Genomic DNA, 21,517 nt, shown 5'->3' on the forward strand with positions numbered 1-21,517 from the left:
CACACTAGCCACTGTGGTTACTGCCATCCTCATGCTAACCACAGTGGTTACTGCCGCCCTCACACTAACCACTGTGGTTACTGCTACCTTCACGCTAACTACAGTCGTTACTGCCACCATCACACTAACAACAGTGGTAATTGCCACCTTACCTTGAGGTTACCTTGAGGTGCTTCCAGGGCTTAGTGCCCCCGTGGCCCGGTCGTCGACCAGGCCTCCTAACCCTCCTAACCCTCACTCTAACCACAGTGGTAACTGCCACCCTCACGCTAACAACAGTGGTTACTGCCACCCTTACAATAACCAGTGTTGTTACTGTCACCTTCACACAAACCACTGTGGTTACTGCCACCCTCACGCTAACCACAAAAGTTTCTGCCATCCTCACACTGACCACAGTGGTTATTCCCACCCTCACATTGACCACAGTGGTTTCTGCCATCCTCACACTAACCACAATGGTCTCTGCCACCCTCACACTGAAAACAGTTGTTACTGTCACCCTCACGGTAACCACAGTGGTTACTGCCATAATCCCACTAACCACAGTGGTTACTGCCACCCTCAAATAAACCACAGTGGTTTCTGCCATCTTCACACTTACCACAGTGGTTACTACCACCCTCACACTAATCACAATGGTTACTGCCAGCAACATACTGACCACAGTGGTTACTGCCACCTTCACACTGACCACAGTGGTTACTGCCACCCCCATATTAACCACAGTGGTTACTGCCACCCACACACTGACCACAGTTGTTACAGCGCCATCTAGTGAGGACAGGATATACCGGCCACAGGGGCTGGTTTCCCGTCCTAATCAGCTCGTGACATTGCTGCTGATGACCTCTGGTGAGGTGACGCTTATACAGCAATGCCATCTATGGAGTGGATAGGTGGGCATTTGTGTCTAAGCCTGTAAGTGAGGTGCCCTAGGGTGTCCCTAGTACTGATGACGTGTCTGATTACAGAGTCGACCTGGGACTGCTGAATCGGACGGTGGATCAGTCTACCCAAGGCAGCCGTAGTATCTCCACGCATTTGCTGCAGAAGATGTGAGTCTTCCCCCTGATGATCACTGTTGTGTTAGCCTGCCTGTGAGGTGTCAGATCCAGGGATTGTCGTACCCGGGGCTGACTGGTGGAGAAGACTAGCCACTGGGGTGTTCTGGTAAGGAGAGTGATCTGTAGAATCACACGAGGCTCCTGCCTAGGGCTCGCAACCCTAGTATCGGTCGTGGAGTGGCCTAGGCAGTGTAGCTGATTGGAACCTGCCAGCTACAGGCTGGATTTGTGGTTGAAGGCCTCCACGACGGTGCACCCAGCGGGACTGTGATTTGGCTGGCCTGTGGCCGGGGTAGACTCGTCTAGAGAATCTGAGGATTCATCGTGAGGCCACGAGAAGAGGACCAAAGCTACTCATCGTGAGCACCGTGGAGCATCCCGTGTCTTCGGAGGAAGACGAGTTATTGTAAATAATAAGTGTAGTAATAGCAACCCCGCGTGTAACTGTTTATATATTTATTTATGGTGGTGGTGTAATAATATATTGAAACCAGTGTAATTGTATCCCACCCTCTTTAATTTACTTGCGTTACGGAACACACCCCTTGAAAGCCACTACTAGCTTGGGGCCGGAAACCCACACTCTAATAACATCAGAGAAAGAACCAGTTGCGACATAAAAGGGCCGTAACATACTGCCACCCTCACACTGACCACAGTGGTAACTGCCACCCTCACTCTATCCAAAGAGGTAACTGCCACCCTCACTCTATCCAAAGTGGTAACTGCCACCCTCACGCTAACCACAGTGGTTACTGTCACCCTCATACTGACCACAGTGGTTACTGCCACCATCACACTAACCACTGTGGTTACTGCCACCATCACACTAACCACTGTGGTAACTGCCACCCTCACGCTAACCACAGTGGTTACTGTCACCCTCATACTGACCACAGTGGTTACTGCCACCTTCACACTAACCACTGTAGTTAATGCCACCCTCAAACTAACCACAGTGGTAACTGCCACTCTCACAATAACCACAGTGGTTACTGCCACCCTCACACAGACCACAGTGTTTACTGCCATCCTCACACTGAACACAGAGGATACTGCCACCCTCACACTGACAAGAATGGATTCTGCCATCCTCACACTGACCACAATGGTTTCTGCTACCCTCGCACTGACCACAGTGGTTACAGCTACTTCTCACACTAACCACAGTGGTTACTGCCACCCTCATAATGACCACAGTGGTTATTGCCACCCTCACAATAACCACAGTGGTTACTGCCACCCTCACACAGACCACAGTGGTAACTGCCAACCTCACACTGACCACTGTGGTTACTGCCACCCTCACACTGACCACAGTGGATACTGCCACCCCTCACACTAACCACAGTAGTTTCTGCCAACCTCACACTGACCACAGTGGTTACTGCCACCCTGACACTAACCACTATGGTTACTGCCACCCCTCACGCTAACCACAGTGGTTACTGCCACCTTCAAAATAACCACATTGGTTTCTGCCATCCTCACACTAACCACTGAGGATACTGCCACCCTCATACTAGCCACAGTTGTTACTGTCACCCACACATTAACCACAGTGGTTACTGCCACCCTCAAACTAAGCAGAGTGGTTACTGTCACCATCACACTAACCAAAGTGGTTATTGCCACACTCAAATTAGCCTCAGTTCTTGCTGCCACCATAATACTAACCACTGTGGTTACTGCCACCCCTCACAGTAACGACAATGGTTAATGCCACCCTTCACACTAGCCACTGTGGTTACTGCCATCCTCATGCTAACCACAGTGGTTACTGCCGCCCTCACACTAACCACTGTGGTTACTGCTACCTTCACGCTAACTACAGTCGTTACTGCCACCATCACACTAACAACAGTGGTAATTGCCACCTTACCTTGAGGTTACCTTGAGGTGCTTCCAGGGCTTAGTGCCCCCGTGGCCCGGTCGTCGACCAGGCCTCCTAACCCTCACTCTAACCACAGTGGTAACTGCCACCCTCACGCTAACAACAGTGGTTACTGCCACCCTTACAATAACCAGTGTTGTTACTGTCACCTTCACACAAACCACTGTGGTTACTGCCACCCTCACGCTAACCACAAAAGTTTCTGCCATCCTCACACTGACCACAGTGGTTATTCCCACCCTCACATTGACCACAGTGGTTTCTGCCATCCTCACACTAACCACAATGGTCTCTGCCACCCTCACACTGAAAACAGTTGTTACTGTCACCCTCACGTAACCACAGTGGTTACTGCCATAATCCCACTAACCACAGTGGTTACTGCCACCCTCAAATAAACCACAGTGGTTTCTGCCATCTTCACACTTACCACAGTGGTTACTACCACCCTCACACTAATCACAATGGTTACTGCCAGCAACATACTGACCACAGTGGTTACTGCCACCTTCACACTGACCACAGTGGTTACTGCCACCCCCATATTAACCACAGTGGTTACTGCCACCCACACACTGACCACAGTTGTTACAGCGCCATCTAGTGAGGACAGGATATACCGGCCACAGGGGCTGGTTTCCCGTCCTAATCAGCTCGTGACATTGCTGCTGATGACCTCTGGTGAGGTGACGCTTATACAGCAATGCCATCTATGGAGTGGATAGGTGGGCATTTGTGTCTAAGCCTGTAAGTGAGGTGCCCTAGGGTGTCCCTAGTACTGATGACGTGTCTGATTACAGAGTCGACCTGGGACTGCTGAATCGGACGGTGGATCAGTCTACCCAAGGCAGCCGTAGTATCTCCACGCATTTGCTGCAGAAGATGTGAGTCTTCCCCCTGATGATCACTGTTGTGTTAGCCTGCCTGTGAGGTGTCAGATCCAGGGATTGTCGTACCCGGGGCTGACTGGTGGAGAAGACTAGCCACTGGGGTGTTCTGGTAAGGAGAGTGATCTGTAGAATCACACGAGGCTCCTGCCTAGGGCTCGCAACCCTAGTATCGGTCGTGGAGTGGCCTAGGCAGTGTAGCTGATTGGAACCTGCCAGCTACAGGCTGGATTTGTGGTTGAAGGCCTCCACGACGGTGCACCCAGCGGGACTGTGATTTGGCTGGCCTGTGGCCGGGGTAGACTCGTCTAGAGAATCTGAGGATTCATCGTGAGGCCACGAGAAGAGGACCAAAGCTACTCATCGTGAGCACCGTGGAGCATCCCGTGTCTTCGGAGGAAGACGAGTTATTGTAAATAATAAGTGTAGTAATAGCAACCCCGCGTGTAACTGTTTATATATTTATTTATGGTGGTGGTGTAATAATATATTGAAACCAGTGTAATTGTATCCCACCCTCTTTAATTTACTTGCGTTACGGAACACACCCCTTGAAAGCCACTACTAGCTTGGGGCCGGAAACCCACACTCTAATAACATCAGAGAAAGAACCAGTTGCGACATAAAAGGGCCGTAACATACTGCCACCCTCACACTGACCACAGTGGTAACTGCCACCCTCACTCTATCCAAAGAGGTAACTGCCACCCTCACTCTATCCAAAGTGGTAACTGCCACCCTCACGCTAACCACAGTGGTTACTGTCACCCTCATACTGACCACAGTGGTTACTGCCACCATCACACTAACCACTGTGGTTACTGCCACCATCACACTAACCACTGTGGTAACTGCCACCCTCACGCTAACCACAGTGGTTACTGTCACCCTCATACTGACCACAGTGGTTACTGCCACCTTCACACTAACCACTGTAGTTAATGCCACCCTCAAACTAACCACAGTGGTAACTGCCACTCTCACAATAACCACAGTGGTTACTGCCACCCTCACACAGACCACAGTGTTTACTGCCATCCTCACACTGAACACAGAGGATACTGCCACCCTCACACTGACAAGAATGGATTCTGCCATCCTCACACTGACCACAATGGTTTCTGCTACCCTCGCACTGACCACAGTGGTTACAGCTACTTCTCACACTAACCACAGTGGTTACTGCCACCCTCATAATGACCACAGTGGTTATTGCCACCCTCACAATAACCACAGTGGTTACTGCCACCCTCACACAGACCACAGTGGTAACTGCCAACCTCACACTGACCACTGTGGTTACTGCCACCCTCACACTGACCACAGTGGATACTGCCACCCCTCACACTAACCACAGTAGTTTCTGCCAACCTCACACTGACCACAGTGGTTACTGCCACCCTGACACTAACCACTATGGTTACTGCCACCCCTCACGCTAACCACAGTGGTTACTGCCACCTTCAAAATAACCACATTGGTTTCTGCCATCCTCACACTAACCACTGAGGATACTGCCACCCTCATACTAGCCACAGTTGTTACTGTCACCCACACATTAACCACAGTGGTTACTGCCACCCTCAAACTAAGCAGAGTGGTTACTGTCACCATCACACTAACCAAAGTGGTTATTGCCACACTCAAATTAGCCTCAGTTCTTGCTGCCACCATAATACTAACCACTGTGGTTACTGCCACCCCTCACAGTAACGACAATGGTTAATGCCACCCTTCACACTAGCCACTGTGGTTACTGCCATCCTCATGCTAACCACAGTGGTTACTGCCGCCCTCACACTAACCACTGTGGTTACTGCTACCTTCACGCTAACTACAGTCGTTACTGCCACCATCACACTAACAACAGTGGTAATTGCCACCTTACCTTGAGGTTACCTTGAGGTGCTTCCAGGGCTTAGTGCCCCCGTGGCCCGGTCGTCGACCAGGCCTCCTAACCCTCCTAACCCTCACTCTAACCACAGTGGTAACTGCCACCCTCACGCTAACAACAGTGGTTACTGCCACCCTTACAATAACCAGTGTTGTTACTGTCACCTTCACACAAACCACTGTGGTTACTGCCACCCTCACGCTAACCACAAAAGTTTCTGCCATCCTCACACTGACCACAGTGGTTATTCCCACCCTCACATTGACCACAGTGGTTTCTGCCATCCTCACACTAACCACAATGGTCTCTGCCACCCTCACACTGAAAACAGTTGTTACTGTCACCCTCACGGTAACCACAGTGGTTACTGCCATAATCCCACTAACCACAGTGGTTACTGCCACCCTCAAATAAACCACAGTGGTTTCTGCCATCTTCACACTTACCACAGTGGTTACTACCACCCTCACACTAATCACAATGGTTACTGCCAGCAACATACTGACCACAGTGGTTACTGCCACCTTCACACTGACCACAGTGGTTACTGCCACCCCCATATTAACCACAGTGGTTACTGCCACCCACACACTGACCACAGTTGTTACAGCGCCATCTAGTGAGGACAGGATATACCGGCCACAGGGGCTGGTTTCCCGTCCTAATCAGCTCGTGACATTGCTGCTGATGACCTCTGGTGAGGTGACGCTTATACAGCAATGCCATCTATGGAGTGGATAGGTGGGCATTTGTGTCTAAGCCTGTAAGTGAGGTGCCCTAGGGTGTCCCTAGTACTGATGACGTGTCTGATTACAGAGTCGACCTGGGACTGCTGAATCGGACGGTGGATCAGTCTACCCAAGGCAGCCGTAGTATCTCCACGCATTTGCTGCAGAAGATGTGAGTCTTCCCCCTGATGATCACTGTTGTGTTAGCCTGCCTGTGAGGTGTCAGATCCAGGGATTGTCGTACCCGGGCTGACTGGTGGAGAAGACTAGCCACTGGGGTGTTCTGGTAAGGAGAGTGATCTGTAGAATCACACGAGGCTCCTGCCTAGGGCTCGCAACCCTAGTATCGGTCGTGGAGTGGCCTAGGCAGTGTAGCTGATTGGAACCTGCCAGCTACAGGCTGGATTTGTGGTTGAAGGCCTCCACGACGGTGCACCCAGCGGGACTGTGATTTGGCTGGCCTGTGGCCGGGGTAGACTCGTCTAGAGAATCTGAGGATTCATCGTGAGGCCACGAGAAGAGGACCAAAGCTACTCATCGTGAGCACCGTGGAGCATCCCGTGTCTTCGGAGGAAGACGAGTTATTGTAAATAATAAGTGTAGTAATAGCAACCCCGCGTGTAACTGTTTATATATTTATTTATGGTGGTGGTGTAATAATATATTGAAACCAGTGTAATTGTATCCCACCCTCTTTAATTTACTTGCGTTACGGAACACACCCCTTGAAAGCCACTACTAGCTTGGGGCCGGAAACCCACACTCTAATAACATCAGAGAAAGAACCAGTTGCGACATAAAAGGGCCGTAACATACTGCCACCCTCACACTGACCACAGTGGTAACTGCCACCCTCACTCTATCCAAAGAGGTAACTGCCACCCTCACTCTATCCAAAGTGGTAACTGCCACCCTCACGCTAACCACAGTGGTTACTGTCACCCTCATACTGACCACAGTGGTTACTGCCACCATCACACTAACCACTGTGGTTACTGCCACCATCACACTAACCACTGTGGTAACTGCCACCCTCACGCTAACCACAGTGGTTACTGTCACCCTCATACTGACCACAGTGGTTACTGCCACCTTCACACTAACCACTGTAGTTAATGCCACCCTCAAACTAACCACAGTGGTAACTGCCACTCTCACAATAACCACAGTGGTTACTGCCACCCTCACACAGACCACAGTGTTTACTGCCATCCTCACACTGAACACAGAGGATACTGCCACCCTCACACTGACAAGAATGGATTCTGCCATCCTCACACTGACCACAATGGTTTCTGCTACCCTCGCACTGACCACAGTGGTTACAGCTACTTCTCACACTAACCACAGTGGTTACTGCCACCCTCATAATGACCACAGTGGTTATTGCCACCCTCACAATAACCACAGTGGTTACTGCCACCCTCACACAGACCACAGTGGTAACTGCCAACCTCACACTGACCACTGTGGTTACTGCCACCCTCACACTGACCACAGTGGATACTGCCACCCCTCACACTAACCACAGTAGTTTCTGCCAACCTCACACTGACCACAGTGGTTACTGCCACCCTGACACTAACCACTATGGTTACTGCCACCCCTCACGCTAACCACAGTGGTTACTGCCACCTTCAAAATAACCACATTGGTTTCTGCCATCCTCACACTAACCACTGAGGATACTGCCACCCTCATACTAGCCACAGTTGTTACTGTCACCCACACATTAACCACAGTGGTTACTGCCACCCTCAAACTAAGCAGAGTGGTTACTGTCACCATCACACTAACCAAAGTGGTTATTGCCACACTCAAATTAGCCTCAGTTCTTGCTGCCACCATAATACTAACCACTGTGGTTACTGCCACCCCTCACAGTAACGACAATGGTTAATGCCACCCTTCACACTAGCCACTGTGGTTACTGCCATCCTCATGCTAACCACAGTGGTTACTGCCGCCCTCACACTAACCACTGTGGTTACTGCTACCTTCACGCTAACTACAGTCGTTACTGCCACCATCACACTAACAACAGTGGTAATTGCCACCTTACCTTGAGGTTACCTTGAGGTGCTTCCAGGGCTTAGTGCCCCCGTGGCCCGGTCGTCGACCAGGCCTCCTAACCCTCCTAACCCTCACTCTAACCACAGTGGTAACTGCCACCCTCACGCTAACAACAGTGGTTACTGCCACCCTTACAATAACCAGTGTTGTTACTGTCACCTTCACACAAACCACTGTGGTTACTGCCACCCTCACGCTAACCACAAAAGTTTCTGCCATCCTCACACTGACCACAGTGGTTATTCCCACCCTCACATTGACCACAGTGGTTTCTGCCATCCTCACACTAACCACAATGGTCTCTGCCACCCTCACACTGAAAACAGTTGTTACTGTCACCCTCACGTAACCACAGTGGTTACTGCCATAATCCCACTAACCACAGTGGTTACTGCCACCCTCAAATAAACCACAGTGGTTTCTGCCATCTTCACACTTACCACAGTGGTTACTACCACCCTCACACTAATCACAATGGTTACTGCCAGCAACATACTGACCACAGTGGTTACTGCCACCTTCACACTGACCACAGTGGTTACTGCCACCCCCATATTAACCACAGTGGTTACTGCCACCCACACACTGACCACAGTTGTTACAGTGCCATCTAGTGAGGACAGGATATACCGGCCACAGGGGCTGGTTTCCCGTCCTAATCAGCTCGTGACATTGCTGCTGATGACCTCTGGTGAGGTGACGCTTATACAGCAATGCCATCTATGGAGTGGATAGGTGGGCATTTGTGTCTAAGCCTGTAAGTGAGGTGCCCTAGGGTGTCCCTAGTACTGATGACGTGTCTGATTACAGAGTCGACCTGGGACTGCTGAATCGGACGGTGGATCAGTCTACCCAAGGCAGCCGTAGTATCTCCACGCATTTGCTGCAGAAGATGTGAGTCTTCCCCCTGATGATCACTGTTGTGTTAGCCTGCCTGTGAGGTGTCAGATCCAGGGATTGTCGTACCCGGGGCTGACTGGTGGAGAAGACTAGCCACTGGGGTGTTCTGGTAAGGAGAGTGATCTGTAGAATCACACGAGGCTCCTGCCTAGGGCTCGCAACCCTAGTATCGGTCGTGGAGTGGCCTAGGCAGTGTAGCTGATTGGAACCTGCCAGCTACAGGCTGGATTTGTGGTTGAAGGCCTCCACGACGGTGCACCCAGCGGGACTGTGATTTGGCTGGCCTGTGGCCGGGGTAGACTCGTCTAGAGAATCTGAGGATTCATCGTGAGGCCACGAGAAGAGGACCAAAGCTACTCATCGTGAGCACCGTGGAGCATCCCGTGTCTTCGGAGGAAGACGAGTTATTGTAAATAATAAGTGTAGTAATAGCAACCCCGCGTGTAACTGTTTATATATTTATTTATGGTGGTGGTGTAATAATATATTGAAACCAGTGTAATTGTATCCCACCCTCTTTAATTTACTTGCGTTACGGAACACCCCTTGAAAGCCACTACTAGCTTGGGGCCGGAAACCCACACTCTAATAATCAGAGAAGAACCAGTTGCGACATAAAAGGGCCGTAACATACTGCCACCCTCACACTGACCACAGTGGTAACTGCCACCCTCACTCTATCCAAAGAGGTAACTGCCACCCTCACTCTATCCAAAGTGGTAACTGCCACCCTCACGCTAACCACAGTGGTTACTGTCACCCTCATACTGACCACAGTGGTTACTGCCACCATCACACTAACCACTGTGGTTACTGCCACCATCACACTAACCACTGTGGTAACTGCCACCCTCACGCTAACCACAGTGGTTACTGTCACCCTCATACTGACCACAGTGGTTACTGCCACCTTCACACTAACCACTGTAGTTAATGCCACCCTCAAACTAACCACAGTGGTAACTGCCACTCTCACAATAACCACAGTGGTTACTGCCACCCTCACACAGACCACAGTGTTTACTGCCATCCTCACACTGAACACAGAGGATACTGCACCCTCACACTGACAAGATGGATTCTGCCATCCTCACACTGACCACAATGGTTTCTGCTACCCTCGCACTGACCACAGTGGTTACAGCTACTTCTCACACTAACCACAGTGGTTACTGCCACCCTCATAATGACCACAGTGGTTATTGCCACCCTCACAATAACCACAGTGGTTACTGCCACCCTCACACAGACCACAGTGGTAACTGCCAACCTCACACTGACCACTGTGGTTACTGCCACCTCACACTGACCACAGTGGATACTGCCACCCCTCACACTAACCACAGTAGTTTCTGCCAACCTCACACTGACCACAGTGGTTACTGCCACCCTGACACTAACCACTATGGTTACTGCCACCCCTCACGCTAACCACAGTGGTTACTGCCACCTTCAAAATAACCACATTGGTTTCTGCCATCCTCACACTAACCACTGAGGATACTGCCACCCTCATACTAGCCACAGTTGTTACGTCACCCACACATTAACCACAGTGGTTACTGCCACCCTCAAACTAAGCAGAGTGGTTACTGTCACCATCACACTAACCAAAGTGGTTATTGCCACACTCAAATTAGCCTCAGTTTTCTTGCTGCCACCATAATACTAACCACTGTGGTTACTGCCACCCCTCACAGTAACGACAATGGTTAATGCCACCCTTCACACTAGCCACTGTGGTTACTGCCATCCTCATGCTAACCACAGTGGTTACTGCCGCCCTCACACTAACCACTGTGGTTACTGCTACCTTCACGCTAACTACAGTCGTTACTGCCACCATCACACTAACAACAGTGGTAATTGCCACCTTACCTTGAGGTTACCTTGAGGTGCTTCCAGGGCTTAGTGCCCCCGTGGCCCGGTCGTCGACCAGGCCTCCTAACCCTCACTCTAACCACAGTGGTAACTGCCACCCTCACGCTAACAACAGTGGTTACTGCCACCCTTACAATAACCAGTGTTGTTACTGTCACCTTCACACAAACCACTGTGGTTACTGCCACCCTCACGCTAACCACAAAAGTTTCTGCCATCCTCACACTGACCACAGTGGTTATTCCCACCCTCACATTGACCACAGTGGTTTCTGCCATCCTCACACTAACCACAATGGTCTCTGCCCACCCTCACACTGAAAACAGTTGTTACTGTCACCCTCACGGTAACCACAGTGGTTACTGCCATAATCCCACTAACCACAGTGGTTACTGCCACCCTCAAATAAACCACAGTGGTTTCTGCCATCTTCACACTTACCACAGTGGTTACTACCACCCTCACACTAATCACAATGGTTACTGCCAGCAACATACTGACCACAGTGGTTACTGCCACCTTCACACTGACCACAGTGGTTACTGCCACCCCCATATTAACCACAGTGGTTACTGCCACCCACACACTGACCACAGTTGTTACAGCGCCATCTAGTGAGGACAGGATATACCGGCCACAGGGGCTGGTTTCCCGTCCTAATCAGCTCGTGACATTGCTGCTGATGACCTCTGGTGAGGTGACGCTTATACAGCAATGCCATCTATGGAGTGGATAGGTGGGCATTTGTGTCTAAGCCTGTAAGTGAGGTGCCCTAGGGTGTCCCTAGTACTGATGACGTGTCTGATTACAGAGTCGACCTGGGACTGCTGAATCGGACGGTGGATCAGTCTACCCAAGGCAGCCGTAGTATCTCCACGCATTTGCTGCAGAAGATGTGAGTCTTCCCCTGATGATCACTGTTGTGTTAGCCTGCCTGTGAGGTGTCAGATCCAGGGATTGTCGTACCCGGGGCTGACTGGTGGAGAAGACTAGCCACTGGGGTGTTCTGGTAAGGAGAGTGATCTGTAGAATCACACGAGGCTCCTGCCTAGGGCTCGCAACCCTAGTATCGGTCGTGGAGTGGCCTAGGCAGTGTAGCTGATTGGAACCTGCCAGCTACAGGCTGGATTTGTGGTTGAAGGCCTCCACGACGGTGCACCCAGCGGGACTGTGATTTGGCTGGCCTGTGGCCGGGGTAGACTCGTCTAGAGAATCTGAGGATTCATCGTGAGGCCACGAGAAGAGGACCAAAGCTACTCATCGTGAGCACCGTGGAGCATCCCGTGTCTTCGGAGGAAGACGAGTTATTGTAAATAATAAGTGTAGTAATAGCAACCCCGCGTGTAACTGTTTATATATTATTTATGGTGGTGGTGTAATAATATATTGAAACCAGTGTAATTGTATCCCACCCTCTTTAATTTACTTGCGTTACGGAACACACCCCTTGAAAGCCACTACTAGCTTGGGGCCGGAAACCCACACTCTAATAACATCAGAGAAAGAACCAGTTGCGACATAAAAGGGCCGTAACATACTGCCACCCTCACACTGACCACAGTGGTAACTGCCACCCTCACACTAACAACAGTGCTTACTGCCACCCTTACAATAACCAGTGTTGTTACTGTCACCTTCACACAAACCACTGTGGTTAATGCCACCCTCACGCTAACCACAAAAGTTTCTGCCATCCTCACACTGACCACAGTGGTTATTCCCACCCTCAAATTGACCACAGTGGTTTCTGCCATCCTCACACTAACCACAATGGTCTCTGCCACCCTCACACTGAAAACAGTTGTTACTGACACCCTCACGGTAACCACAGTGGTTACTGCCATAATCCCACTGACCACAGTGGTTACTGCCAACCTCAAATTAACACAGTGGTTACTGCTACCCTCCCACTAACCACAGTGGTTACTGCCACCCTCAAATAAACCACAGTGGTTTCTGCCATCTTCACACTTACCACAGTGGTTACTACCACCCTCACACTGATCACAATGGTTACTGCCACCTTCACACTGACCACAGTGGTTACTGCCACCCCCATATTAACCACAGTGGTTACTGCCACCCACACACTGACCACAGTTGTTACAGCCACCCTCACAATAACCAAAGTGGTTACTGCCACTCTCAAGCTAACCACAGTGGTTACTGTCACCCTCACACTAACCACATTGGTAACTGCGAACCTCACACTGACCCCAGTGGTTACTGCCACCCTCGCACTGACCACAGTGGTAACTGCCACCCTCACTCTATCCAAAGAGGTAACTGCCACCCTCACTCTATCCAAAGCGGTAACTGCCACCCTCACGCTAACCACAGTGGATACTGTCACCCTCATACTGACCACAGTGGTTACTGCCACCCTCACACTGACCACAATGGTTACTGTCACCATCATACTGACCACAGTGGTTACTGCCACCCCATATTGACCACAATGGTTACTGCCACCATCATACTGACCACAGTGGTTAGTGCCACCCTCATATTGACTACAGTGGTTACTGCCACCCTCACAATAACCACAATTGTTACTGCCATCCTCACACTAACCTCTGTGGTTACTGCCACCCTCATACTGACCACAGTTGATAGTGCCATCCTTTCACTGACCACAGTGGTTACTGCCACCCTCACAATAACCAGAGTGGTTATTTTCACCCTCACACTGACCACAGTGGTTACTGCCAGCCTCACAATAACCATAGTGGTTACTGTCACCCTCACATTAACAACTGTGGTTACTGCCACCCTCACACTAACCACAGTGGTAACTGCGAACCTCACACTGACCTCGGTGGTTACTGCCACTCTCGCACTGACCACAGAGGTTACTGCCACCCTCATTACTGACCACAGTGGTTACTGCCAGCCTCACAATAACCATAGTGGTTACTGCCACTCTCAAGCTAACCACAGTGGTTACTGTCACCCCCACATTAACCACAGTGGTAACTGCCACCCTCACTCTATCCAAAGAGGTAACTGCCATCCTGACTCTATCCAAAGCGGTAACTGCCACCCTTACGCTAACCACAGTGGTTACTGCCACCTTCACACTAACCACTGTGGTTACTGCCACCATCACACTACCCACTGTGGTAACAGCCACCCTCACGCTAACCACAGTGGTTACTGTCACCCTTATACTGACCACAGTGGTTACTGCCACCTTCACACTAACCACTGTAGTTAATGCCACCCTCACGCTAACAACAGTGGTTACTGTTATCCTCACACTTACCACAATGGTTTCTGCCACGCTCATTCTGACCACAGTGGTTACTGCCACCCTGACAATAACCACTATGGTTACTGCCACCCTCACACTAACCACAGTGGTTACTGCCACCCTCACAATACCCACAGTGGTTACTGTCATTTTCACATTAACCACTGTGGTTACTGCCACCCTCACGCTAACCACAGTTGTTACTGTCACCCTCATACTGACCACAGTGGGAACTGCCACCCTCGTGCTAACCATAGTGGGTACTGTCATCCACACACTAACCACAGTGGTTACTGCCACCCTCACACTGACCACAATGTTTACTGCCACCATCATACTGACCACAGTGGTTAGTGCCACCCTCATATTGACTACAGTGGTTACTGCCACCCTCACAATAACCACAATTGTTACTGCCATCCTCACACTAACCTCTGTGGTTACTGCCACCCTCATACTGACCACAGTGGTTACTGCCATCCTTTCACTGACCACAGTGGTTACTGCCACGCTCACAATTACCACAGTGGTTATTGTCACCCCTCACAATAACCACTGTGGATACTGCCATCCTCACGCTAAACACAGTGGTTACTGTCACTCTCATTCTGACCACAGTGGTTAGTGCCACCCTCACACTGACCACAGTGGTTACTGCCAGCCTCACAATAACCATAGTGGTTACTGTCACCCTCACAATAACCACTGTGGTTACTGCCACCCTCACACTAAGCAAAGTTGTTACTGCCACCCTCACAATAACCACTGTGATTACTGCCAACCTCAAATTAAACACAGTGGTTACTGCTACCCTCCCACTAACCACAGTGGTTACTGCCACCCTCAAATAAACCACAGTGGTTTCTGCCATCTTCACACTTACCACAGTGGTTACTACCACCCTCACACTAACCACAGTGGTAACTGCGAACCTCACAATGACCCCAGTGGTTACTGCCACCCTCGCACTGACCACAGTGGTAACTGCCACCCTCACTCTATCCAAAGAGGTAACTGCCACCCTCACTCTATCCAAAGCGGTAACTGCCACCCTCACGCTAACCACAGTGGATACTGTCACCCTCATACTGACCACAGTGGTACTGCCACCTTCACACTAATCACTGTGGTTACTGCCACCATCACACTAACCACTGTGGTAACTGCCACCCTCATGCTAACCACAGTGGTTACTGTCACCCTCAAACTGACCACAGTGGTTACTGCCACCCTCACGCTAACAACAGTGGTTACTGTTATCCTCATACTTACCACAGTGGTTACTGTTATCCTCAAACTTACCACAGTGGTTACTGCCACCCTCCTCATACTGACCACAGTGGTTACTGCCACCTTCGCATTAACCACTGTAGTTAATGCCACCCTCACACTTACCACAGTGGTTTCTGCCACCCTCATTCTGACCACAGTGGTTACTGCCACCCTCACACTAACCACAGCGGTTACTGCCACCCTCACATTAAGCACTGTGGTTACTGCCACCCTCACGCTAACCACAGTTGTTACTGTCACCCTCATACTGACCACAGTGGGAACTGCCACCCCATATTGACCACAATGGTTACTGCCACCATCATACTGACCACAGTGGTTAGTGCCACCCTCATACTGACTACAGTGGTTACTGCCACCCTCACACTAACCACAGTGGTAACTGCGAACCTCACACTGACCCCAGTGGTTACTGCCACTCTCGCACTGACTACAAAGATTACTGCCACCCTCACACTAACCACAGTGGTTACTGCCAGCCTCACAATAACCATAGTTGTTACTGCCACTCTCAAGCTAACCACAGTGGTTACTGTCACCCTCACCCTAACCACAGTGGTAACTGCCACCCTCACTCTATCCAAAGAGGTAACTGCCACCCTCACTCTATCCAAAGCGGTAACTGCCACCCTCACGCTAACCACAGTGGTTTTTGTCACACTCATACTGACCACAGTGGTTACTGCCACCTTCACACTAACCACTGTGGTTACTGCCACCATCACACTACCCACTGTGGTAACTGCCACCCTCACTCTAACCACAGTAGTTACTGTCACCATCATACTGACCACAGTGGTTACTGCCACCTTCACACTAACCACTGTAGTTAATGCCACCCTCACGCTAACAACAGTGGTTACTGTTATCCTCACACTTACCACAATGGTTTATCACCCTCATTCTGACCACAGTGGTTACTGCCACCCTGACAATAACCACTATGGTTACTGCCACCCTCACACTAACCACAGTGGTTACTGCCACCCTCACAATAACCACAGTGGTTACTGTCACCCTCACATTAACCACAGTGGTTACTGCCACCCTCAAAATAACCACAATTGTTACTGCCATCCTCACACTAACCTCTGTGGTTACTGCCACCCTCATACTGACCACAGTGGTTACTGCCATCCTTTCACTGACCACAGTGGTTACTGCCACGCTCACAATAACCACAGTGGTTATTGTCACCCCTCACAATAACCACTGTGGTTACTGCCATCCTCACGCTAAACACAGTGGTTACTGTCACTCTCATACTGACCACAGTGGTTATTGCCACCCTCACACTAACCACAGTGGTAACTGCCAATCTCACACTGACTCCAGTGGTTACTGCCACCATCAGACAGACCAAGAGGTTAGTGCCACCCTCACATGACTACAAAGATTATTGCCACCCTCACACTGACCACAGTGGTTTCTGCCAGCCTCACAATAACAATAGTGGTTACTGTCACCCTCACAATAACCACTGTGGTTACTGCCACCCTCACACTAACCACAGTGGTTACTGCCACCCTCACACTGACCACAGTGGTTACTGTCTCCCTCACAATTACTACAGTGGTTACTGCCACCCTCAAGCTAACCATAGTGGTTACTTCCACCCTCAAACTAACCACAGTGGTAACTGCCACCCTCACACTGACCACAGTGGTTACTGCCACCATCCCACTGCCCAAAGTGGTTACTGCCACCCTCACACTGACCACAGTGGTTACTACCTCCTCACACTGACCACAGTGGTTACTGCCACCCTCACGCTAACCATAGTGGTTACTTCCACCCTCAAACTAACCACAGTGGTAACTGCCACCCTCACACAGTCCACAGTGTTTACTGCCACCCTCACACTGACCACAGTGTTTACTGCCACCCTCACACTGACCACAGTGGTTATTGGAACTCTCACGCTAACCACAGTGGTTACTACTAACCCCCCCCACAATAACCACAGTCGTTACTGCTACCCAAACCTAGCCACAGTGGTTACTGCCATCCTCACACTAACCACTGCAGTTACTGCACCTTCATACTAGCCAGTGGTTACTGCCACCCTCACACTGACCACAGTAATTACTGCCACCATCACAATAACCACAATGGTTTCTGTCACCCTCACCTTAACCACTGTGGTTACTGCCATCCTCACGCTAACCACAGTGGTTACTGTCACTCTCATATTGAACACAGTGGTTACTGCCACCCCAATATTAACCACAGTGGTTACTGCCACCTTCACACTGACCACAGTGGTTACTGCCACCCCCATATTAACCACAGTGGTTACTGCCACCCACACACTGACCACAGTTGTTACAGCCACCCTCACAATAACCACAATTGTTACTGCCATCCTCACACTAACATCTGTGGTTACTGCCACCCTCACACTGACCACAGTGGTTACTGCCACCCTCACACTGACCACAGTGGTTATTGCCACCCTGACACTGACCACAGTGGTTACTGCCACCATCCCACTGCCCAAAGTGGTTACTGCCACCCTCACACTGACCACAGTGGTTACTGCCCCCTCACACTAACCACAGAGGTTATTGCCACCCTCACACAGACCACAGTGGTTACTGCCACCTCATACTGACCCCAATGGTTACTGTCACCCTCACACTGACCACAGTGGTTACTGCCACCCTCACACTGACCACAGTGGTTACTGTCTCCCTCACAATTACTACAGTGGTTACTGCCACCCTCACGCTAACCATAGTGGTTACTTCCACCCTCAAACTAACCACAGTGGTAACTGCCACCCTCACACAGACCACAGTGTTTACTGCCACCCTCACACTGACCACAGTGTTTACTGCCACCCTCACACTGACCACAGTGGTTATTGGAACTCTCACGCTAACCACGTGGTTACTACTAACCCCCCCCCCCCCACAATAACCACAGTCGTTACTGCTACCCAAACACTAACCACAGTGGTTACTGCCATCCTCACACTAACCACTGCAGTTACTGCCACCTTCATACTAGCCAGAGTGGTTACTGCCACCCTCACACTGACCACAGTAATTACTGCCACCATCACAATAACCACAATGGTTTCTGTCACCCTCACCTTAACCACTGTGGTTACTGCCATCGCCACGCTAACGACAGTGGTTACTTTCACCCTCATACTGACCACAATGGTTACTGCCACCCTGACATTAACTACTATGGTTACTGCCACCCTCACACTGACCACAGTGGTTACTGCCACCCTCACAATAAGCACAGTGGTTACTGTCACCCTCACATTAACCACTGTTGTTACTGCCATCTTCACGCTAACCACAGTGGTTACTGTCACCCTCATACTGACCACAGTGGTTACTGCCACCCTCTCGCTAACCACAGTGGTTACTGCTACCCATACACTAACCACAGTGGTTACTGCAACCATCATACTGATCACAGTGGTTAGTGCCACCCTCACACTGACCACAGTGGTTACTGCCACCCTCACAATAACCACAGTGTTTACCGTCACCCTCACAATAACCACTGTGGTAACTGCCATCCTCACGCTAACCACAGTTGTTACTGTCACTCTCATATTGAACACAGTGGTTACTGCCACCCCCATATTAACCACAGTGGTTACTGCCACCTTCCCACTGACCACAGTGGTTACTGCCACCCCCATATTAACCACAGTGGTTACTGCCACCCACACACTGACCACAGTTGTTACAGCCACCCTCACAATAACCACAATTGTTACTGCCATCCTCACACTAACCTCTGTGGTTACTGCCACCCTCATACTGACCACAGTGGTTACTGCCATCCTTTCACTGACCACAGTGGTTACTGCCACGCTCACAATAACCACAGTGGTTATTGTCACCCCTCACAATAACCACTGTGGTTACTGCCATCCTCATGCTAAACACAGTGGTTACTGTCACTCTCATACTGACCACAGTTTTTATTGCCACCCTCACACTAACCACAGTGGTAACTGCCAATCTCACACTGACTCCAGTGGTTACTGCCACCATCAGACAGACCACAGAGGTTAGTGCCACCCTCACACTGACTACAAAGATTACTGCCACACTCACACTGACCACAGTGGTTACTGCCAGCCTCACAATAACCATAGTGGTTACTGTCTCCCTCACAATAGCCACTGTGGTTACTGCCACCCTCACACTAAACAAAGTTGTTACTGCCACCCCTCACAATAACCACTGTGGTTACTGCCACCCTCACGCTAACCACAGTGGTTACTGCCACCCTCACACTGACCACAGTGGTTACCGCCACCCTCACACTGACCACAGTGGATATTGCCACCCTCACACTGACCAGAGTGGTTACTGCCACCATCCCACTGCCCAAAGTGGTTACTGCCACCCTCACACTGACCACAGTGGTTACTACCTCCCTCACACTGACCACAGTGGTTACTGACACCCTCACGCTAACCACAATGGTTTCTGCCATCCTCACACTAACCCCAATGGTTTCTGCAACCCTCACACTGACCACAGTGGTTACTGCCCCCTCAAACTAACCACAGAGGTTACTGCCACCCTCACACAGACCACAGTGGTTACTGCCACCCTCATACTGACCCCAATGGTTACTGTCACCCTCACACTGACCACAGTGGTTACTGCCACGCTCACACTGACCACAGTGGTTACTGTCTCCCTCACAATTACTACAGTGGTTACTGCCACCTTCACGCTAACCATAGTGGTTACTTCCACCCTCAAACTAACCACAGTGGTAACTGCCACCCTCACACAGACCACAGTGTTTACTGCCACCCTCACACTGACCACAGTGTTTACTGCCACCCTCACACTGACCACAGTGGTTATTGGAACTCTCACGCTAACCACAGTGGTTACTACTAACCCCCCCCCACAATAACCACAGTCGTTACTGCTACCCAAACACTAACCACAGTGGTTACTGCCATCCTCACACTAACCACTGCAGTTACTGCCACCTTCATAGTAGCCAGAGTGGTTACTGCCACCCTCACACTGACCACAGTAATTACTGCCACCATCACAATAACCACAATGGTTTCTGTCACCCTCACCTTAACCACTGTGGTTACTGCCATCGCCACGCTAACGACAGTGGTTACTTTCACCCTCATACTGACCACAATGGTTACTGCCACCCTGACATTAACTACTATGGTTACTGCCACCCTCACACTGACCACAGTGGTTACTGCCACCCTCACAATAACCACAGTGGTTACTGTCACCCTCACATTAACCACTGTTGTTACTGCCATCTTCACGCTAACCACAGTGGTTACTGTCACCCTCATACTGACCACAGTGGTTACTGCAACCCTCTCGCTAACCACAGTGGTTACTGCTACCCATACACTAACCACAGTGGTTACTGCCACCATCATACTGATCACAGTGGTTAGTGCCACCCTCACACTGACCACAGTGGTTACTGCCACCCTCACAATAACCACAGTGTTTACCGTCACCCTCACAATAACCACTGTGGTAACTGCCATCCTCACGCTAACCACAGTGGTTACTGTCACTCTCATATTGAACACAGTGGTTACTGCCACCCCATATTAACCACAGTGGTTACTGCCACCTTCTCACTGACCACAGTGGTTACTGCCACC

The 21,517-nt window shown here is 50.5% G+C and overlaps 1 protein-coding gene across 1 annotated transcript in view; it reads right to left on the minus strand.

The window, feature by feature from the left end:
• The window catches only part of LOC138367111 (uncharacterized protein DDB_G0283357-like), a 69,555-nt gene extending 50,528 nt beyond the window's left edge, over nucleotides 1-19,027 (minus strand). The window contains exon 1 of the mRNA XM_069328515.1: nucleotides 18,854-19,027. Coding sequence (XP_069184616.1) covers nucleotides 18,854-19,027 — 174 coding nt within the window. The remainder of the gene's footprint in view (nucleotides 1-18,853) is intronic.
• Between the last annotated feature and the right edge of the window lie 2,490 nt (nucleotides 19,028-21,517).

The sequence above is a fragment of the Procambarus clarkii genome, chromosome 21, assembly GCF_040958095.1.
Source record: "Procambarus clarkii isolate CNS0578487 chromosome 21, FALCON_Pclarkii_2.0, whole genome shotgun sequence".
Classification (NCBI taxonomy): Eukaryota; Metazoa; Arthropoda; class Malacostraca; order Decapoda; family Cambaridae; genus Procambarus; species Procambarus clarkii.